Here is a 19,859-nt window from a genome sequence, read left to right as displayed (position 1 = left end):
TTAATATTTTGCTTAAAAAAAAAAAAAAAATAAAAAAAAAAACGAAAAAGCTGCCAAATGTCAGCCCCGCACTGTAGCTGGAATAGTGCCGTTCCAGCTACAGGGCGGGGCTTTCCTTTGCCAAACGAAGCTATTCATAACGCGAAAATCCCGTGCCCACGTCGTGCACATTCATATCAAAGCCTTGAGCACATGAGACAACCCAAGGCACCATCCTTATTTATTTATTTATTTTAATAGGAATTTCTTATAAGTCCTACCACCCAGATATTTTTTAATAATATGCTTTTAAAATAATTCTAAATATATATATATTTTTTTATCATCTCACTCCTTTATTACATTGTGGCAGTATTTATCCGTCTTTAATTTTTTTTTTTTTTTTTAAGACTGATATTGTTAGACTAGTTGTCACTCATGGCGAGGCTAGAGTTAGAATTACCTTGATTCTTCCTTTTGTGTGAGATGGTAACTACTTTTCAATCAGGGGTGGAACCACTCCTTGGCTTGAGGGTTAGGATGGTCCCCAAATTTCTTTTTTTTTTTGCCCCCTCAAGAAAACTAAACATTCTAGTTCCATCTCTATTTTCAAATATCATTTATGAGAGTTTGTTAGGTAGGAATGATAAACGTCCCTTACTCAGCTGGATTTTCCATTTTGAGTGAGAGGTTTGACATATATCTTTAAAAGATCCTGTAACTACTTTTCAAATATTATCTATCTAGAGAGTTCGTTAGCTAGGAATGATACCCATCCCTTACTTTGCAGGATTTTTAAGCCGGGAGGGATATGATGCTTGTTCTTCACTATGCAGGCCTAGGTCAACTAGGGCCGGTTCGTATGGTCTTGGGCCTCTTCCTTACAGGTTAGACACCGTTTGTTGGAGTTTCTTAAGTGGGTCTTTCTACGGGCCCACTTCAGTAGCCCGTCATTTCCTTTCTGTGGCCCAATGAGAATTAGGTTCGGTGGGCCTTTCCAACGGCTCACTTCATATATAAAAGGTTTATAGATACTACTACATCAACTCAACAGCATGAGAGTGAAATAGAAGACGAATATGTAGTACTACTTGCTTTTTTAATAGCATTAATAAAAAATCATATGTTTCTCATATGCTTAAAAAATACATGTCATTTGTTAAAGACCTAAGTTGTAAAAATTCCAAACTAAGAATTTTTTTTTGTTTTTTTTTTTTTTCCCTCTTGCTTGCTTGGAAGAACATGAAATTGCTGAAATTGTCCTTTGTTTTTTTTTTGGTCACTCTTGTCATGCTTCATTTCTTCATATTTTCTTTTTCTTTTTTGGCCTGGTTGAAGAATAAAATGCTTTGCATAATTCCACGGCCATTATCTTTAACGTGGGGATCTCTTTCCCAATTGGGAATCCAAGAAAGAAAGGAGAAAAATGCCATCTTTTACACCATAATGCTACCCCGATCACATTATGCTAATGTGGTATGGATTAGCAATTTTTGGATCAACTTTTATTAAAAAAAAAATTATAAAAGCTACTAGTTTTTGTGTGAAGTAGAACATTATTCAAAAAAAAGAAAGGACATGTTTTTTTTTTTGGCTAATAAGACAAGAAAACTACCCAAAGCCGCAACATAATTAATATAGGTCCAATAATATAACATACTTATAAGGCAATGGTTGGCGTGGGGGAACACTATCATTCTTCAAAAACAAAAAAAATTCAAGTTGTTTTTTTTTTTTTTAAAATAATAATAAATAAATAAAAGTCAAGTTTTTGCATTTAGAAGGAAGACAAAAGGTCAACTTTTTCTTTTTTGTAATATATATATATATATATATATATATATATATATTTCCTAAGGTCACTTTTTGCCGTCTGACAGTTAATATATAGGAGTCATAGGACAGTTATTTGCGGGGCGCAGAACGTCCTCCTTTTTTGGTGTCATTGCCTCGTTGGTGCATGCAACAAAATTACCCTGAATAATTTGAGTGCTGCTTGGGAAAAGACATATAGATCCTTCTTTCCGTTGATGTTATTGGTGCATCGAAACTATGTGCCTTTTAATTATGAGGGCCTTCCATCTAGCACATGAGCTAGCTGCCCATTTAACTATATAAAAATAGGAAAAGAGCACAGCATTTTGCTGGTTTTTTTTTTGGGAGCAAATGAAACAAAAAAAGAAAAAGCTGAAGCAAACAAAGACAAATAGAAAGAAAAACAAATAGTCTCCAATAGGTCGCTTAATTGACAGAAAATCACGCTTTATAAAACGAAAGTCATTAGTTCAAATTCCTCCTCCCCCTCTTATGCGGACATGTAAAAAAAAGAAAAAGAAAAAAACAAATACAACAAAGGATGAACTGAGCCCTAAGGTGGGTTAAGATCACAAATAGCCTAAATAGGGATAACCACAATTGAGAACAGGGACTTTTGTTAGTAGAAGAGGTCCATCTAATGAGATAATACACATGTCAATTTGTACTACAATCAACTTTGCAAAAGAACGAGACTGGCATAAGATCTACAAATTGACGAGCTTATAAGATAAATTAGAGGGTTGAACTATTGATAGTCCCTTTAAGAAGGGTTACCCACAGAAAATCACTAAAAAGACTAGCGTCTCACGATTAGAATCTGAAGGATTTATAGGATTACGTCCCGAACAACCCAACAAAGAATACGAGCCTATTGTTTTCCAAATGCAGCTCCCAACAGTTGATCAAAAAGCCCCGGAAGCTTAACTAACGACCCCCCTAGCAACACATGTGCCCGTCTTACAAATATAGGAGAGAATCTCCATATCAATAACTTAGGAGAAAGGGTGAGAGACAATGGCTTATAAAAGGAGTCAATGGAGTATTTACCCATGTATGTCTTCTTATCTTTACACTATGCTTAAGTTTTTTCTTGTCATCGGAGGGGTTTCGTCGAGTCCGCTTGCCACCCTCTAACATTTCTTTCTTTCTTGTAGCTCCTCCCCAAACTGTCAGCATATGATCATCGTGTGGACATAAACAAATCTAATTTCTAATCAATTGGAATATTTTGATTAGTGAAAGAAGAAATAAGTTGAAGTGAATCACTCAAAGAAAATGATGGGATTAAGTATGGGTACAACACTTAAGTTTGTATTTTATTTTTCTCTAAAAATAAAAAAATTTGAAATTAAATTTAAACCATTAAAAACCCAAAACATGAGTGCTTTTATTATTATTATTATTGCACTACCAAAGGCAAATTCATTTTACGAGGATCATTACACGAATTTAATATTTTAAAAACATGACGTGCACAAACACTCAAGGATTAGGATAAGACTAGAAACAAAAGGCCTTCATTATAGACCCCCTCTATTTTCTAAATCTAAAATATATTTGCATTTGGAAGGACGAATTAACCATTCACACGTCGAAACTCTTGAGTAGTCTTCACCAACCATCATCGACAAAAATAACGTGCAGGAAGGTGAGGTTAGTAATTTAACACGCCGGACGATTAGCATACGGACAGAAAATAAAAAGGAAAAAGTAGCGTAAAGTCAGAAGTGGAAATAAAGAAATAAAAGAAACAATAATAATAAAAAATTGACATGCAGCCACTTTTGCATTTCCTCATTCGCAGGGCTCAAAAATAAATAAATAAATAGATAAATAAAGAAAAAGCCTCATTCATAGGTAGATAGGGTAGTAAAAGTTGTTAGTAAGCATTGATTTTGGAACCTCTCCTTCTCTCTCTCTCTCTGAAAAAGTGGGCGTTAAGAGAAGCTCTCTCTCTCTCTCTCTCTCTCCATACTGCTCCCATTTATCAAAGGGGGGAAGGAAGGAAGGAAGGAAGGAAGGAGTCGTCCTCGAATCTCTCTACCTTTCACGACTGCTTAGGGTCCTGAAATCCAAAGGAAAAAACGCACCAAGAGGACCCAGAAGAAAGAGGGAGGGAGACAGTTGGTGTCACAAGTCATGGATTCCTTGGTTTTGCCAGAATTTCAACTATCCTTTCTTGGTTATGTTATTCCATTCTCTTTCTTCCTTTTATATGGGTCAATTTCCTTTTCTTTTTTTTTTTTTTTAATTGTTTTTTTTGTTTATATATATATATATATATGCTTTTTTCTTTACCATATTTGGTTCTGGTTCTCTGTGGTTGTGTCCTGAGGAGGCTTTCCATCTCTCCTTTTCAGGTACAGATAAGTCGGGTTGGGGTTGGTAATGTGCTGTGCTGATTGGTTTCTTCATTTTTAACACCGTTGGCCATGGATTCTTCTTTCGAGGGTAAAATCCCTTTTTCTCTTTTATTCTCTGTTTCTAATCGTTATTTTGTTTCTGTTTCTATGCAGAAAACTTTTTTTGCAATCACTTCTGGGTTCTGATTATTGTGGATTGGTTTTTAGATTGGTCTTTTGGAAGTTATAATGTCTGGGTTCATCTTTTGCTTATTGAGGTGCTAAGAGAAAATCCTTGGAAGGGTTTCTAATCTGCATGGCATTCAGGTTGCAGAACATTGTGCTGTTTGCGATTTTTAATGTTCTGGGTGTTGATTGGAGTTTGTGGGGTTTCCATGGTTATCGGTAAATTTGGTCAAGTTTCTTTTTTTTTGGGGAGATTTTGGTGTTTCTGGATCACCTTCTACAGGATGGGTTATGACTTTGTGTAATTTCTTTGGAAACTGTTTTGTGGTGGTTGAATTTTTGAGTTGGTTAGCTGTATCTTATCTGGCGATATAATGCCACTGGTGTCTTTATCTATTTATGTTATTATATCTATGCTTTATATGAGAGGCATGTCTTTATATCAAAGAAGCAAGCTTATATATTATGCTTGGGTTGGTATAAAACTAGCAAGCTACCGTATCAAAACACCCATGTGGCAGCCCCGAGGGAAGTGTAGAACCTGATGCATTTCAAAGTCAAATGAAGTTTGACTTAATCCCACAACCACTCCCGGCTTTATGGGCTCTTTACCCAATTACATGGGAGTGACCAATAAAATTCCTAGTATATTTGATGTAGTTGGGGTGTCTTTGTTAATGCGAGTCAACCATTTGTTAAATTATTGTGGCATAACTAGTAGCTGGATTTCTTTTTATTTTTAAGTTTTCAGGAGAACCAAAAGATGATTCACATTTAGCTTTTCAAGTTATTCTTGTAATTATCTAGCAATAGATTTTAGTTGACTGCAATTTGGGTGCATATGAGATTGTTGATTATGTATTCTTGCTCGTGATCTCATGATCTTTTTGGTTTCCTCTTGTGACATGTCAATTGTTTGGGTTCAAGCTCCATCAAAGGCACCATCCTAGCTAAGAGAAGGCATAGTGGGAATATTAATAATTTCGGGGTTCTGATGCAATTTTCTTCTGACTCAGATTGACTTTTCTTGTTTTACAAATAGGCTCTCTCTTTTTTCTAAGAGTGTTTTACTCTTGAATTTTTTCATTTTAGGACCTTGTTCAAGTACCTACCTTTTTTGATTTGTTTGACTCTTCTTTCTATTTGCTATACTGATATATGTTTTCCTTTTCCTCAATGCTAGGAGTTACACTTGATCCATCGAAATGCAGTAAGTTGAGTATGGAGGAAAAGAGAGAACTAGTCTATGAAATATCAAAGTGGTCACATGGTGCCTCCGAGATGCTTCAGTCATGGAGCCGTCAGGAGATTTTACAAATCCTGTGTGCAGAGATGGGAAAAGAAAGGAAATATACTGGCTTGACGAAGTTGAAAATTATAGAGAATCTTTTGAAAATTGTATCTGAAAAGAAATCAGGGGGGCATGAGGCCGTAATTGACCTTGAACAACCGTCTTCCCCTGCACTTGCCCAAAGAGCTACCAAAAGGCAGAGGAAAACTGATCACCCATCTCGACTAACTGCTCCAACAAACAATCTTTCAAACAGTAATGGTGGCAGTGAATTAGGTAACACTATATACTGCAAAAACTCAGCTTGCAGAGCTATCTTAACTCGAGTAGATGCATTTTGCAAAAGATGTTCATGTTGCATCTGTTATCGGTATGATGACAACAAGGATCCTAGCCTGTGGTTGATTTGCAGCTCGGAGCCTCCATATCAAGGTAATTCATGTGGCATGTCCTGCCATCTGGAGTGTGCTCTAAAACATGAAACTTCTGGAATTTCCAAAGATGGACGATGTGCTGGACTTGATGGGAGCTTTAATTGTGTATCTTGTGGGAAACTGAATGATTTGCTTGGGTAAATATTCCCACTTGATATTTCTATTCTTATACTCATGTTTGTTGAGCTATATAAAGTTGTGCCTTAGTATAGGACGTTCGTTTTTATTTGTTCAAGTTTCCCCTATGCAGATTAAGTCCATCTTTAACAATATTTACTTATCAAAAAAAATAAAAAAAAGTCCATCTTTAACAATATTGACCATGGACATGGTAAAAAATTTCTAAGCATAGTTATTAGCAAGTGATACAACCAAAGTTAAAAGTTTTACTGTGAGTAACTTGGTATATAGGTGTTGTTGTGGTCTTATGAACATTTAGTGGCTGAAAATGTACAAGTAAATTTTGTTGGTCCAGGTCCTATTTGTTATGGTCTTTATGTAGTGGGATATAGACACTGTTTTTGTTGTTGTAATTTACGCAGTTTGTTGAGTTAACTGCATAACATTGTGCTTTAGTTCTGTTCTGCTCTTTGTACCCTCCATTGTCAAGGAATGATTTTTTAATAATCTTTTTGTTTTGTTTTGTTTTTGTTTTTGTTTTCCTGAGCTCTCAATATAACTCTTTTGGTTATAACGTAGACTTTGATTTGTTATTGATTAGAGGATTGCATTGTCTCTGTGTGCACCATCGTCAAATTATTTTAGATTATGTGATTGGATGATAGGCTTAAGAATCATTTGGTTAAGTGAGATCATGTTAGATTACCATTGGCAGAAAAGGAGAGTGTTTAAATTGGGGATGTTTAATTGGGTGTTGAAGGATAAATGGTTGTGGATGTTTGCGGATGAGAGAGACAATCTTTGGAGGAAGGTGATTGGGATGAAGTATGGGCAGGGGAGAGGGGAGGATTGGGTGCAGTACTAACTTCTTGAGTGGGTTTGCAGAAAGTTATTAGAAGTGGATGGGTTTGGTCTCATACTGTTATCAAGGTGGGTGATGGGAGGAAGGTACTCTTCTGGAGGGACGTTTCATACGGCAAGGAGCCTGTGGAGAATCTATTTCTGGATCTATTTTGCATAGCTATGAATAAGAGAGCTACTGTGGCAGATTATACGGATTGTCAGTGGGGATGTTACATTGGATTCAAAGATTTAGGAGGCTAATTAATGTTAGAAATTGGATTCAATCAATGGTTTATTTTCAATGCTTTAATCAATAAAGGTGTAGGAGTGGGTGATAATGCACTGTGTTGGCAGGCAAGTAGGTTCAGTCGTACTTTAAGGTGTTGAGGGAGATTTCAAGGGAACCATTCCTCCATAACAGCGTGTGGAAAGTGGGTTTTCTTTCTTCTTCTTTTTATTTTTTGGGGTTAAGTCTAGTTAAGGTTACCTTTTCTGTGTGCACTGCTGCCTTTAGTCATATCCTATATTTGGAGAACCTTCATGAGAGTAAGCATTTTGTTGTTAGCAGCTGTTATATGTCAAAGCATGACACTGAAACTGTCGACCACTTGCTTTGGCATTGACCTATATAGCATGAAATTGATGGTCCTTTGTTTTCTTTTCTCATTTGTTTTTGGGGTCACTGGGGTTAGGGATTATTTCCTAGTCTATTTACACCTATTTCTGTAGTGTGGTTATCAGCTTTTGATGAATAAACAATGAATTGACGCCTATTCTCCTCTACCTTCTTCCTCCTTGTCTTCTTCTCTCTCTTCCCTCGTTTGCTCTTATTATATTTCTTCTCTTTCTCTCTCGTCGCTTCTTCTTCCTCTTACTTTCTGCTCAGCCTGTCACTGTTGTGCTGCATCAAATTTGGTATGAGAGCGTTTGCAATTGTTTTCTACCAACAGTCGTGTGATCCTATACACCACCCTGCACATGCCCCTCACACCACCGAAGCCCATTGTCTCTATCTCCCGTTTCAATATTCGATCCATAATCTGTTTCTATCCCAGTGTTTCCATCAGTCCTAAACAACCCATATCAATATTCTATTTTGCCGCCCAAACAGCCAACCACACAAACACCCCACCGTAAGCGTACTGCATTTCCTTCTCACGGCATACCTGCACTGTTACCCACAACCAAACGCCACCGCACCATCAGGGATGGAGGAGTTCAATGCTTCCTAGTTTGTTGGAGGGGCTGACCAGACTTAGAATGCAACGGATAACCAGGTACACGTTGCAACAGCTTGATTCTGATCTGTTGGAGTACTACCAAAGCTGCCAGGAGCTACACTTGATGGGGTTGAGTTCTTCTCACCCCAGGAGAGCCGGTGCAGACACCAGATACAGGCTAGTGGTTACACGTGAGTTTTGATGCTGACAATGGAGGATGACCCAACCTAAGACTTTGTGGCTGGGTGATTTGAGAGCTGGAGACACTTTTGTTATTGGTATTTTTTTCCTTTCTATTGTTATGCTGTTTATTTATTAGACTTGGGGTTTATGTTATTTTTAGTGGGCTGTCAGTCCAAGTGTCACTAGGGTTAGGGTTTATTTCCTACTCTAGTTAAATCTAATTTTATATTGTGGTTGTCAACTATTGATGAATAAACAATGAATTGACACCTATTCTCCTCTCTCTCTCGCCCGTTTCTTCTTCCTCCTCCTTTCTTCTCGGTCTTTTACTGTTGTGCTGCATCACATGGTGTTCACAAGGGTGGAGAAACAGATCTCCAAGCTCGTTTTATTGGATTTTCATCTTCTTTCTTTTGCTTGGTTGAATTTGTGAGCTTCACTGATTTTATATATCTACAGACATAAGTTTTGGTGTTTTTTCTTTGTTTTGATGTCCGTTCTTGTGTGCTTCTTGTACTTGGGTGGTGCCGCTTTCTGTCTAGAGTCTCTGATAAACTCCTTTTACTTTCTAGAAAAGGAATAGAACTTAAAAGTGCATAAATCATTGCCATAAAATGCCATCTGATAGCAATAATTATGAGAACAACAATGAGGCCATTCAAGGATTGCATGTAGAGCCAAAAATGAGCTCCTTCTAGGGCACTGGGTTTTACTGATAACCAGATTTTGACAGCGGATTGCTCTGGAATTTTCTAATGCTCAAGTAGTTTTACAATATTCATGTGATAAGACAGGGCATCCACATGGCTCAGATTTGGTTTCAAATGGGTTTATAGTTCTCTTCTTGACCCCCAATGCTGAGTTCTCTTCAATGCCAATTCCTAATCAGCTAAATGTCTTTTTATCTATTTTTCTTTCTTGCCTGACTCGTGGTCGTAGTTCTGAAGTTTTCGATGAATTAGACAGCTTGGTATAATTAATGGGAACCTACACTGTTTAGGTTCTTCTCTCTTTACATTGTTTGGGCCCCTTTGAAAGGGAAGAATTTTGAGGATTTTTGAAGTAGAGAGTGATATAGACACTGTTAGATTGTCCATCTAGTGGCTTTTAGGCTTTCATGCACATACATCTCATTCTGTACTTTTGTGAACTATGGTCTTATGTTCTTTTGTAAGTCTTGGCACTTTTTAGGCCTCTAAGTTGTTGTTTTGTATACCTTGTTCTAATGAATCCGCATATACTAATTTCCTATTAACCTTGAAATTTAATTTAGTTTGGATGTTTTCTCACGTGATCCCATCTATCCTTTGGGTTGGAGTGATTGAGGTTCATTTCTTCAATAGGATTATAATGGGAGATTTTTAGTTTAGATGTTTGATAGCAAATATCAGTGTCTAGACGTGAATGACTGAATGGTGCATCCCTAACATAAAACATTAATCCTCTTGAATGGTCCATAAGACCAGCTTTACTGGATGGATTGTTATTGAAGAATGAATGAATTGTAATATGTGTATGTAAAAAAGTGGAAACACTAAGGAAATGGATAATTGTGTGGTAGACAAGTCATTGGATTTCTTTTATGCCCATTGAGATAATATGAAATCAGAAATTTATGAGTGGGAACCTTTCATTAGGTGGACCTTCCTTTGGATCTTAAATGGCTCAAGAGTCAGGACCTACTAGATTTAAAGTGCAGGGATATGGGATAGGATTGTAGTGCAACTTGATGAGAAATGCTATACTTCCCAATTTTTTCCCTAAGTGATGTGTTACTATCCCATGAGATTTTGACACATTTTCCAAAATAATAGATCTCATTTATGATGACACATCATTTGTAAACTAACTTTTGAGGGAAAAATTTAGTAAGTGTAGCACTTCTCCAACTTGATTAGTTTTAGTTTATTTAGTTTTTCATATACGAGGTTTCCTTTAATTAAATATCTCCTTGTTTAAGAGTTCAACAGTATTTCTAAGAAACTTCAGGGGATGGTCAACAATCAAATCTTTTATGCAACTTACCTTACTAAATGACTTATTATCACCGATGGAATCTTTTCGTGCAATATTAAAGCCATTGAGCCTTCCTTCAATCTTCTTCTCAAGTGATTCTTATTTCTTGCATGTGATTGAGTAGCATTTGCACGCTATTTTATCAAAAGTTTTCAACAGAAAGTTATATTAATCTCTGCCTGCAACTCCAAATTGTAGTGTCTGCACTTTTATGTGTTTTTTTTTTCTTAAATGCAATACTTCTGGAACTTGGCTAATAAAGATAGAACTCAGATGGCTATATATTGATAATGTAGATTTGCTGCATTGTTGGGCATATGCTTTAATGTGACATTCCATATTGGTTGCACCATATGTTTACTCTCTCTCTGCCTCTCTCTCATGATAAAACTGATCATTATATAATGATGAGTAGTTTAAGTACTTGAGTCTGTTTTCCAGTTTTGTTTATTTGTTCATCGACTTGAGGGTCAAGCATATGTTGTTGGGTTCTTATTTTCTTTCTCTTTTTTTCTTTTTTGGAGGGACATATTATATATTGGAATAATGGGATAGTCTATGATGCGGAAATGTTCTATCAATCTTGATGGTCTCACCCATTCTTACCCATATTTTATAATAATTCAATATATTCAGTAAGGGTTCTCATACAAGAGATAACAGAGAAAAAATTTAATGATTTTTTTTTAAAAAATAAAAATAAAAGGTAGATGCTTTATTTTTCCCTCATCCAAATTCTGGTAAAAATGTATATCATTTGGCTCCAATAATTCAAACCAAAATTAGAACAAGTCTACCTTTATGGTTTATGGATTTATTTGAATTATTCAATCTATAAGTAATCTAACTAATGTCGGGTGAGGCCATATACATGTTGAATTATACCCCTTTCTTATTTTTGTTCTTTTCTCCTTTCTTTCTTCTTCTTCCTCTCTTTCTTTCTTTTATTTTTTATTTTTTATTTTAAATTTTTTTTTTGGACTTTCTTACCCTGTCTTGGGAAGTAAAAATGCACTTTTAGGTTAGAAATGTATTCCTGCAGCCCTTAGCTACAATAGGCTAATTTTTAATGAGAAATGTTGCACACTCTCACTCCCTTACTCTCTGACATGGCTTTGAAAATCACTATTTGATTAAAATTCAATGGTAATTCATTCCAAATCTAATGGTGATTTTAAAAGCCATGTCTGGGAGCATGAGAGTGGGAGTGTGTTTAGCATTACTCATTTTTAATAGCCGTATTTGTTTTCATGCTGAATTGGAGTTGAGCCATTCACTGTTTCCTGAACTGGGTTTATGGAAAGTAACTGTCTAATGTCATATTAACATATGATGATAATAACCTTTCCTATATAAATTCAATATGGATTTCTCACCTTGTGCCTGGATTAAACATTTAAAAGTAAGCATATTATTTGAAATTACACTAATCTTCAATATTGATTGTGTGACCTGATACTTTTATTCAAAAAATAAAGCAGACTTAAAATATTGTCTGATTGAGATTGATTTTGCAAATGTATGTAGATGCTGGAGAAAACAACTGATGACCGCAAAGGATACCAGACGAGTTGACATACTGTGCTATCGCGTGTCCTTGAGCCAAAAGCTCTTAAATGGGACTGAGAAGTATCAAAAGCTTTATGAGATCATTGTTGAAGCTGTTAAGAAGCTTGAAGCTGAAGTGGGTCCTTTAACTGGTTTACCTGTAAAGATGGGTAGGGGTATAGTGAACAGGCTTTCTTCAGGACCAGAGGTTCAGAGACTCTGTGCCTTGGCTGTGGAGTCACTGGACTCGATGCATTCCAATACGTTTTTGCATCCATTGCCTGATCTTGTGATTCAAGGTAGTCTTTTGTTACAAGTTGGTTTTTGTGATCTAGCAACATGCGGATAATTACATTGTCCTAGTAAATTAAATTTGAGTTTATCTAGTTTTTTATTTATTGAAAATTTGAGTTAAGGTTGTTTAGTTTCCTTGTTGCACGCGTTGCAACTTCACTACCTGAAATATTATTATCTTTTATGATGTGTTTTGGGGTCTTGAATTATCGAGAATTGGGAAAAAGTAATAACGGTTCTTCTGTTTTTTGCCCTTCAACATTTACAGATTCAAACATGATTGCTCCCAATATTGTCAGATTTGTAGATGTCCATGCAACATCTGTCACTGTGATTTTGGGTTCAGAAGATTCTTCACCGGAAGATACTGTTGGTTATACCTTATGGCATCGTAAGGCTCATGATATGGATTATCCAGCAGAACCTACTTGTAAACTTGTTGCGCCAAATACAAGGTTTGTTGTTACTGGACTAACTCCAGCTACAGAGTATAGATTTAAAGTCGTTTCGGTTAATGGTACAAGAGATTTGGGCATGTGTGAAGTTTGTCTCTCAACAGGCAGTGCTGATGATGAAGTCTTAAACAGCTTCATAACTGAAAGAAGTGAAAGCCCAGCTACCAACTGTAGTAGCCTTTCTAATCCTTCCTCAGTGGAGGATGAAACTAATAACATTACTCCATACAATGACCAAGCTTATAACCGAGCAGACAATTATCTTAATTATAGCAAGGACACTGATAAATTTAAATCTGCGAAATTATGTGCTGATGATACTTTGAACTGCCCTGAGGGTGAAGAGGGAACCGCATGTGCAGCAGATGTTATTTCATTGTTGGATGAGGAACGTGCCATGGGGACAGTTGGTGCTGACCCCAATTCTGATGTCATAAAGCTCAAGAACAAGAGCTCTCAAGATGGGCAAATTATTGAGGACATGAGCACTGATGATGGGTCAAATTCCCCGGTTCGGACAGGAATGGAATGTGTGCCGTTTGTCAGTAATTCTGAAGCTGGCTTGCCCATCACTCCATGCAAGTTGGAAGTAAAGGATGGGTTAGGAAGGAACGTGAGATCCAAATCATGCAGCCAGGATCTGGAAAATGGGATTGGGAAAGGAGAGGAACCCCAAGATGGCAGCACATCGAAAAAGAGAATGCTAGAAAGGCGGGACGAGGGAGGTGCGGCAAACGGTACTTCAGATAGGGATTTTGAGTATTATGTGAAGATAATCAGATGGTTAGAGTGTGAGGGACATATAGAGAAGAATTTCAGGCAGAAATTCCTGACTTGGTATAGCTTGAGGGCGACCCCACAAGAAGTAAGGATTGTGAAGGTTTTTGTGGATACTTTTATTGAAGATCCAGCATGTCTTGCTGAGCAGCTTGTGGACACCTTTTCAGAAAGTATTTCAAGCAAGAGATCATCTGTGGTGCCTGCTGGATTTTGCATGAAGCTTTGGCATTGATCATCTTGTAAGCTTTTGAATGCAGTTGATTTTTAAACCCCCTTTTAACATTATTCGTCTAGTAGACTCATGATTCATATTTATCATCCACCATTATGCCAATTCTTATTATCATGTACAAGAAGAATCTTAGAGCTCATTTCATTTTATAGTACGGTTTCTCTTATGTATCCATGTATTCCCATTTTGTCATTTATTTGGCTAATTGCTTAATTATTCATGTGGAGTTTCTTCCTAATCCTACATGTTTTGTTGGTTGAATGACTTGGACAACAATAGAGTGGGAAACTAAATCATGTGTAAAAGAATTATTCTGACCCTGGATCTATCTATCTGTGTCATATGTGAAACAATTCAGCGGTTCGATCGGTTCATCATCTTCAACTTCACTGTTCCACTCTCTTTTCATTTATTTTTTATTTTTATTTTTTATAAATAAATGAAAAAAGTATAGTAGAGCGACAAAAAAGTAATTTTGCATTTAATATTTATTTTTTTTATATTATCATTTTGCCATCCCACTTCACTTTTTCCGTCCCAAACCTCCTTTGTACTTGGGCATTTTTTTATTTATGGTCCTATCTCTCCTTTTCTTTCTAAGCAAACCGTGAGCTACCTCACCCAAGCACCCGATCCCGGTCATCGGTGGCAAACTCGGCCGTAACCTTCGATGCCCACGTTGAAGGATTCAAATTGGCTTTTGGGAAAAATGAAAAAGATGCAGATTTTGTTGTCTGGTGAGGCACGCGGGTCCACATCCGCCCATTATTATATTTTGAAGCATCAAGCAACCCCAAAAGCCATTACTAGTGGCTACGTTTTTGTTTTATTCAAACGTTTATGCTGACGTCTACAACTTTATACTAGAAAACTCTTCAAACTTTATTACAACCAAAAAAAAAAAAAAAAAACTCTTCATTGTCATCATGGATCGGAGATATAAATTTCATACAAATTGGAAATTAAGAATTATTGCAATCTAGCTTGTGTCATATATTTCTTGAGCATCTAAGAGCGGATTGCGTTTGAGGGTCTTAAAAGTACTTTTAACATTCAAAAAGTCCGTTTGAAGAAAAAAGTACTCGTTTGGTAAAAAAATTAAAAACGCTTTTAAGGGTTTAAAAAGCCTAAAAATGGCAAAAACACACTTTTGACAAAAGCTTAAAAATAAAGCTTTTGCCCAAAAACTCTTTAACTTAAAAACTCTATTTCTCAAACGTAATCTCAAACAGGATCTAAGAAGCAAATTATTATTATTATTTTTTATAAATAAAAATTTTCTACAAATTGGGTTGAGTATTTAAAAGTGTCATGTGTCTTTTAGCATGTGAAAAACACATGTTTTTAATATATTATGTACTTCTTACACTTTTTATTAATAGCATCAATAACAACCACATGCTTAGCACTTTTAGAGTATGGGTTGGAAGAATTCTTATAGCCTAATTTGTAGGAAATTTATATTATTATTTTTTTATCAATGTTATTTAAAAAGTTATGTGCTTCTCACCTAACATTTTTTAAAACTTAATTGAAAGACATTTTCTACAATCCAATTTGTAAGAAATTGGAAAAAATACAGTACTTCTCAAACTATCACTTTATGATCTCTTTTTTTTTTTTTTTTCTTCGAAGAATATGACTTTATGATCAATGTCTCCCTAAACTATCAAAAAAAAAAAAAAAGGTTTCAATGACAAAAATATCCTTCATAAAATAAAATGACAAATTCTTTAAATTATATAGAAAAATACTTTTTTCAATTTTTTTTTTATTATTCTAGTTTTTATTTTTTTGAATTATGCTCGTACCATATTTTTATTCCATAATTAGCACAGAATAATTACGTAACAATCTCAACCAACTCTAGGATTTTTTTTTTTTTTCTAACAAATGACATATTCATGAGTTGGTTGGATTTGCCATGTCAACATTGTGTAATAATTATAAGATAAAAATATAGTAATAATTCTTAAACGCTAAAAAACACATTACATTTTTAGATATCGGAATAAAAAGAATTTTTTTTTTTTATTTTTTTATTTTTTAAATCCAATTGGTAAAGAAAGTTATTTTCTGAAGTAGAATTGTGGGGTCTCTCAGCCCTAGTTTCGCGTGCCACATGCAGCGCAAGCTGATCTGGTAATTAATAAATAAAAAATATATTTAAAAAAGAAAAAAAAGGAGGAGTTGGTGATACACTCCACTCCATGCTTAATAAAACTCTCCACCACATCGATCGTACCCCCCGTCTTTCTAACAAAAACCCCCCAAAGCCGACTCTTTGTCCTTTACTCCAACCAATTCCACCTCCAAACGACACACTTTCACTCACCGCTCTCTCTGCTTTTCATTTCTTTCAATATGTCCGCAGGAATCTTCTCCGCTCCGGTTGCCGGATCGCCCTTTGTCGGCCTGAAACCCAACTCCAAGAAGCTTCCGCTAAAAGACTCTGTTGGATGGAGACACAAAACTGTCTCCAATGGCTCCAAAACCTTCTGTATGAAGGTAATTAACCTTCTTCTATATATATATATATAGTATTACTCATGATGATATGATCACTCTTTTTTGTGTTGATTTAATTAACAGACATGGAATCCCATTAACAACAAGAAGTATGAGGCACTCTCATACCTCCCTCCTCTCTCGGATGATTCAATTGCAAAGGAGATTGATTACATGATCAAGAAGGGATGGATCCCTTGCCTTGAGTTTGACGAGGTAATACTGAATAGTCATACTCAAAATGCAAATTTAGTCCTTATAGTTTACCTTATTTGCAATTAATTCACCGTGGTATCAAAATGAACTCAAAGATTCCTGACATATGCCAAAAAAAAAAAATATATAATCCCTATAGTCAAATTTTCATAATTCATATAGCTCAATTCAATTCAATATATATGTCAAAATAACAGCTATATTGAGGATTTTGGCCTTTGATTAATACGTTTTACTTTCCAAGAAATATTTAATAAACGTCATTTTTTAGCTTGCTTCATTCGCTGGCTAAATTATGTTTAAGCAGAAAATATATTTAGCCCCCTCAATTGCACCCTATTTGCATCTTACATCCCAAAATACTAGGGGTATCAACCCGGTTCGGTTCCGATTTTTGGCCAAAACCGGAGACTGGAACCGGGGTACCCCAGTTCTTGGTTTCGGGCAACCGGAACCCGGTTCCGGTTCCAATTAACTGGGGTCCGGGTTACCAGCCGGCTCAGTTTGTACTAGGTCCGGTAACCCCTTTTTTTAAGAAAATTGTTTTTTTTTTTTAAAAAAAAAAAACCGGTTTATATATATATATATATACACCCGGTTCCTGTTTCCCGGTTATAACCAAGTGCAAAAAATTGAGACCGGAACTGGAGTCTCCAGTTTTTAGTTTTTTGCAACCGGAACCGAACCGGCTCCCAGTTTCCTAGTTTTCCGGTTTCGGTTCTGGTTCCCCGATAATTTTTAACACCCCTACAAAATACCATCATTTGAATGCAAAGAGCCCTAGGTGATTGAAGAGAACCCCAAGTATAATTTCCCGAAGTTTTAATGAACATCATTTTTGTGAGCAATTTAGCCCGTCTTCTCATATTATATAGAATTTACATCCTCTCATAGCATACATGAAATCTTAATTTGTTTCATCTTTCTATAGCGTTGATCCCTGAATCCCTTATATAATTTTGAATTCATATAATTTGATCCTTTTATTTTCTGCGAAGTTGGGGAGTGTTCGTAGAGAGAACAGCAGAATGCCAGGATATTATGATGGGAGGTATTGGACGCTGTGGAAGCTGCCAATGTTTGGCTGCAATGACTCCTCTCAAGTCATCCGCGAAATCGACGAGTGCAAAAAGACGTACCCAAATGCTTATATCCGTTGCTTAGGATTTGACAACAAGCAGCAGGTGCAGTGCATGGCCTTTGTCATCCAGAAACCTACCGCTGACGCCGGCGGGAGCACCGCCGCTTAAGGTGGTGTGTCGGTTTTTTTGTTTATGTCTCTTCAACGAGTTTCAAAGGTTTTCTCCTACCTAAAGTTTGTTGTTGTTCCCTTTCTGCGGTGTACCAATAAGAAATCTGGGGGCTTGTGAGGAGGATTTCCTCTGCATGTTGTCCTCTTACCAGTAAGATGGCTGGTATAACTTGTAATGTGTATTAGGATCTTTGGGGAAGATGCTTAATAAGCTTTTAATTAGTTGAAATTATATATACTCTCTTCTATAATCTGTTTAATGCAATTAGCTCATGGTTTTGGCATCTTTCTGATAATTCCCTTTTTTATAATCTGTGTGTGACATAAATTAGCACATAATTTTTGGCTTCTTTTGGGGGGGGGGGCATGCTGGTATAAATCCCATTAGGGCGCCGTGGCACACCCTTTGTTTTCAATATGTGGTGGGCACCAGAACAATTATGAGTTTGGGATGTTTGGGAAGATTGGTAATTTTTGATACGATATTTGAAGTCAATATGAACCATGAAATTAACAGGTTAAGATTAAGAGGTCTGAATGAGTAGGTTAAGATTGATCTGACATGCGACATTTAGAGCTGACAATTTTGATACAATTCACAAACCTCGCAAACCTTACACAAGACCACTACAAAATTAGGGTTGAGAAGTGATAGATGGGTGGGGGGTCCTTGGCAACCACATGGTTGTATAAAAAATCCAAAACAGCAGTGTAAAAATCTTTTTAAGAAGCACTGGACCCCCCAAACATAACATCTTTCCTCCTCATGTCAAATCCTTCTTGAAATTGGCTTTTTTCTTCTCAAAAGTAGCATGTAAAGACGATTTTGTTCCTCCCCTTATAAATCTAATACTATTAAAAGTGGACTACATATGTAATTTTGCTCACTTTTACTGTTTTAACACTGCACAAATTCATACTTGCAACTTACCATCTTCTTTACGCAATCTCACCATTGGCTAAGCTTGCTATTTTCCTTGGTTGCTTTTTCCTTTCTTTAGCAATCATATCTCATCCAAAACTCTAGAACTAGAAGAAATCTCTCAGATATGATGAGTGATGGACGATGGTCCTTGTGAATCCTGATGGATTAAAAGTGTAGTATGTAGATAAAAGCCAACGGCCTAGCTGGGTGCTACTCAAGAAGCTTCATGTCAGTTGGATTTAAATGGATTCTTAAAGATTTTTTTTTCTCTGGATATTTTGATTTTTTTTGAGTTTTGGTTTTGTTTTGGATTGGATTTTGATTTATGTCAAGTATCTGTAATCTGTGTATGGGGGCCTTGTATGCATAATGTATTGGTTTGTATTTTGTTTTTTCATTCATTTTTTCTGAGGTTAAAGTTGAAACTGTGTGTGATTGTGAGTGGTTTTGTTGGGTGGTGTTGGGTGACAAGGTGCTTGGTGGGCTCACTTTTTGGTGTGAAGGCGGGACATGGCCAGTAAAATCCATAAGCTTACATTATAAATAAAGTCATGAAATTTAGTACATTATGCTAAATAAACATGGACTTAAGAAGGACATTGAAATCTCAAGTTACACCTTATATATATATATATATATATATATATATATATATATGAGAAATGCTAGGTATTTTTCTAGTATTCTCCTGATGTCTTTCCAACTGTAATGTGATTTTTAAAATCACCAATAGATTAAAAGTCAATAATGATAATTTCAAATTCAACGATAATTTTAAAAGTCATATTACAGTTGGGAGGACACCAGGAGAACACTAGAAAAACACCTAACATTTTCCTATGTATATATAGAAATTATGGTCTTATAAAGAGAGCATCCAAAGGCGGATTGGTCTATTTTTATTTTACATAAATGCTTGTTTACACATACATAAAAGAATTATATGTATTTATGTGTTTATTTATTTACGTAGATTCAAACCTCTTATCAAAAATTCTAATTCCATCCATATCTAAATCTAATATGTGAACACGAATTATCACATTTCGTACTTAATAAGCTTTTTGTTAAAATACTCTCTTCTATAATCTGCGCGATGAAATTAGCTCATAGTTTCACCTATTAAAAAAAAAAAAAAGATTAGCTCAAAGTTTCTGGCATATTTTTGATAATCCTTTTGATAATCTGTTTGACATAAACTAGCCCATAGTTTTCGG

General features: G+C 35.9%; 2 protein-coding genes across 2 annotated transcripts; both read left to right on the top strand.

Annotated features, from left to right (window-relative positions):
- Positions 1-4,062: 4,062 nt before the first annotated feature.
- On the top strand, positions 4,063-13,937 carry LOC132189134 (VIN3-like protein 2; the record flags this gene model as incomplete). The annotated part of the gene is given in 4 exon segments (XM_059603674.1): positions 4,063-4,248; positions 5,509-6,187; positions 11,960-12,279; positions 12,543-13,937. Coding segments are annotated over 4 exon segments (2,217 nt in total). The 3' UTR covers positions 13,742-13,937.
- Positions 13,938-15,969: 2,032 nt separating this feature from the next.
- On the top strand, positions 15,970-18,003 carry LOC132189721 (ribulose bisphosphate carboxylase small subunit, chloroplastic 3-like). Its single transcript, XM_059604499.1, has 3 exons — positions 15,970-16,249; positions 16,334-16,465; positions 17,464-18,003. Exons 1-3 carry the CDS (start codon positions 16,106-16,108, stop codon positions 17,713-17,715), a joined length of 528 nt encoding a protein of 175 aa, XP_059460482.1. The 5' UTR covers positions 15,970-16,105; the 3' UTR covers positions 17,716-18,003.
- Positions 18,004-19,859: the final 1,856 nt, after the last annotated feature.

This window comes from Corylus avellana, chromosome ca8 (assembly GCF_901000735.1).
Source record: "Corylus avellana chromosome ca8, CavTom2PMs-1.0".
Classification (NCBI taxonomy): Eukaryota; Viridiplantae; Streptophyta; class Magnoliopsida; order Fagales; family Betulaceae; genus Corylus; species Corylus avellana.
This window is presented reverse-complemented; position numbering and strand designations above follow the sequence as displayed.

Bases quoted from the DNA above. Each gene is read 5' to 3' on its own strand.
- LOC132189721 (XM_059604499.1), top strand. From the start codon at position 16,106: ATGTCCGCAGGAATCTTCTCCGCTCCGGTTGCCGGATCGCCCTTTGTC. The intron at 16,250-16,333 runs GTAATTAACCTT...TTTAATTAACAG, and splicing joins CCAAAACCTTCTGTATGAAG to ACATGGAATCCCATTAACAA. The intron at 16,466-17,463 runs GTAATACTGAAT...TTTTCTGCGAAG, and splicing joins CTTGCCTTGAGTTTGACGAG to TTGGGGAGTGTTCGTAGAGA.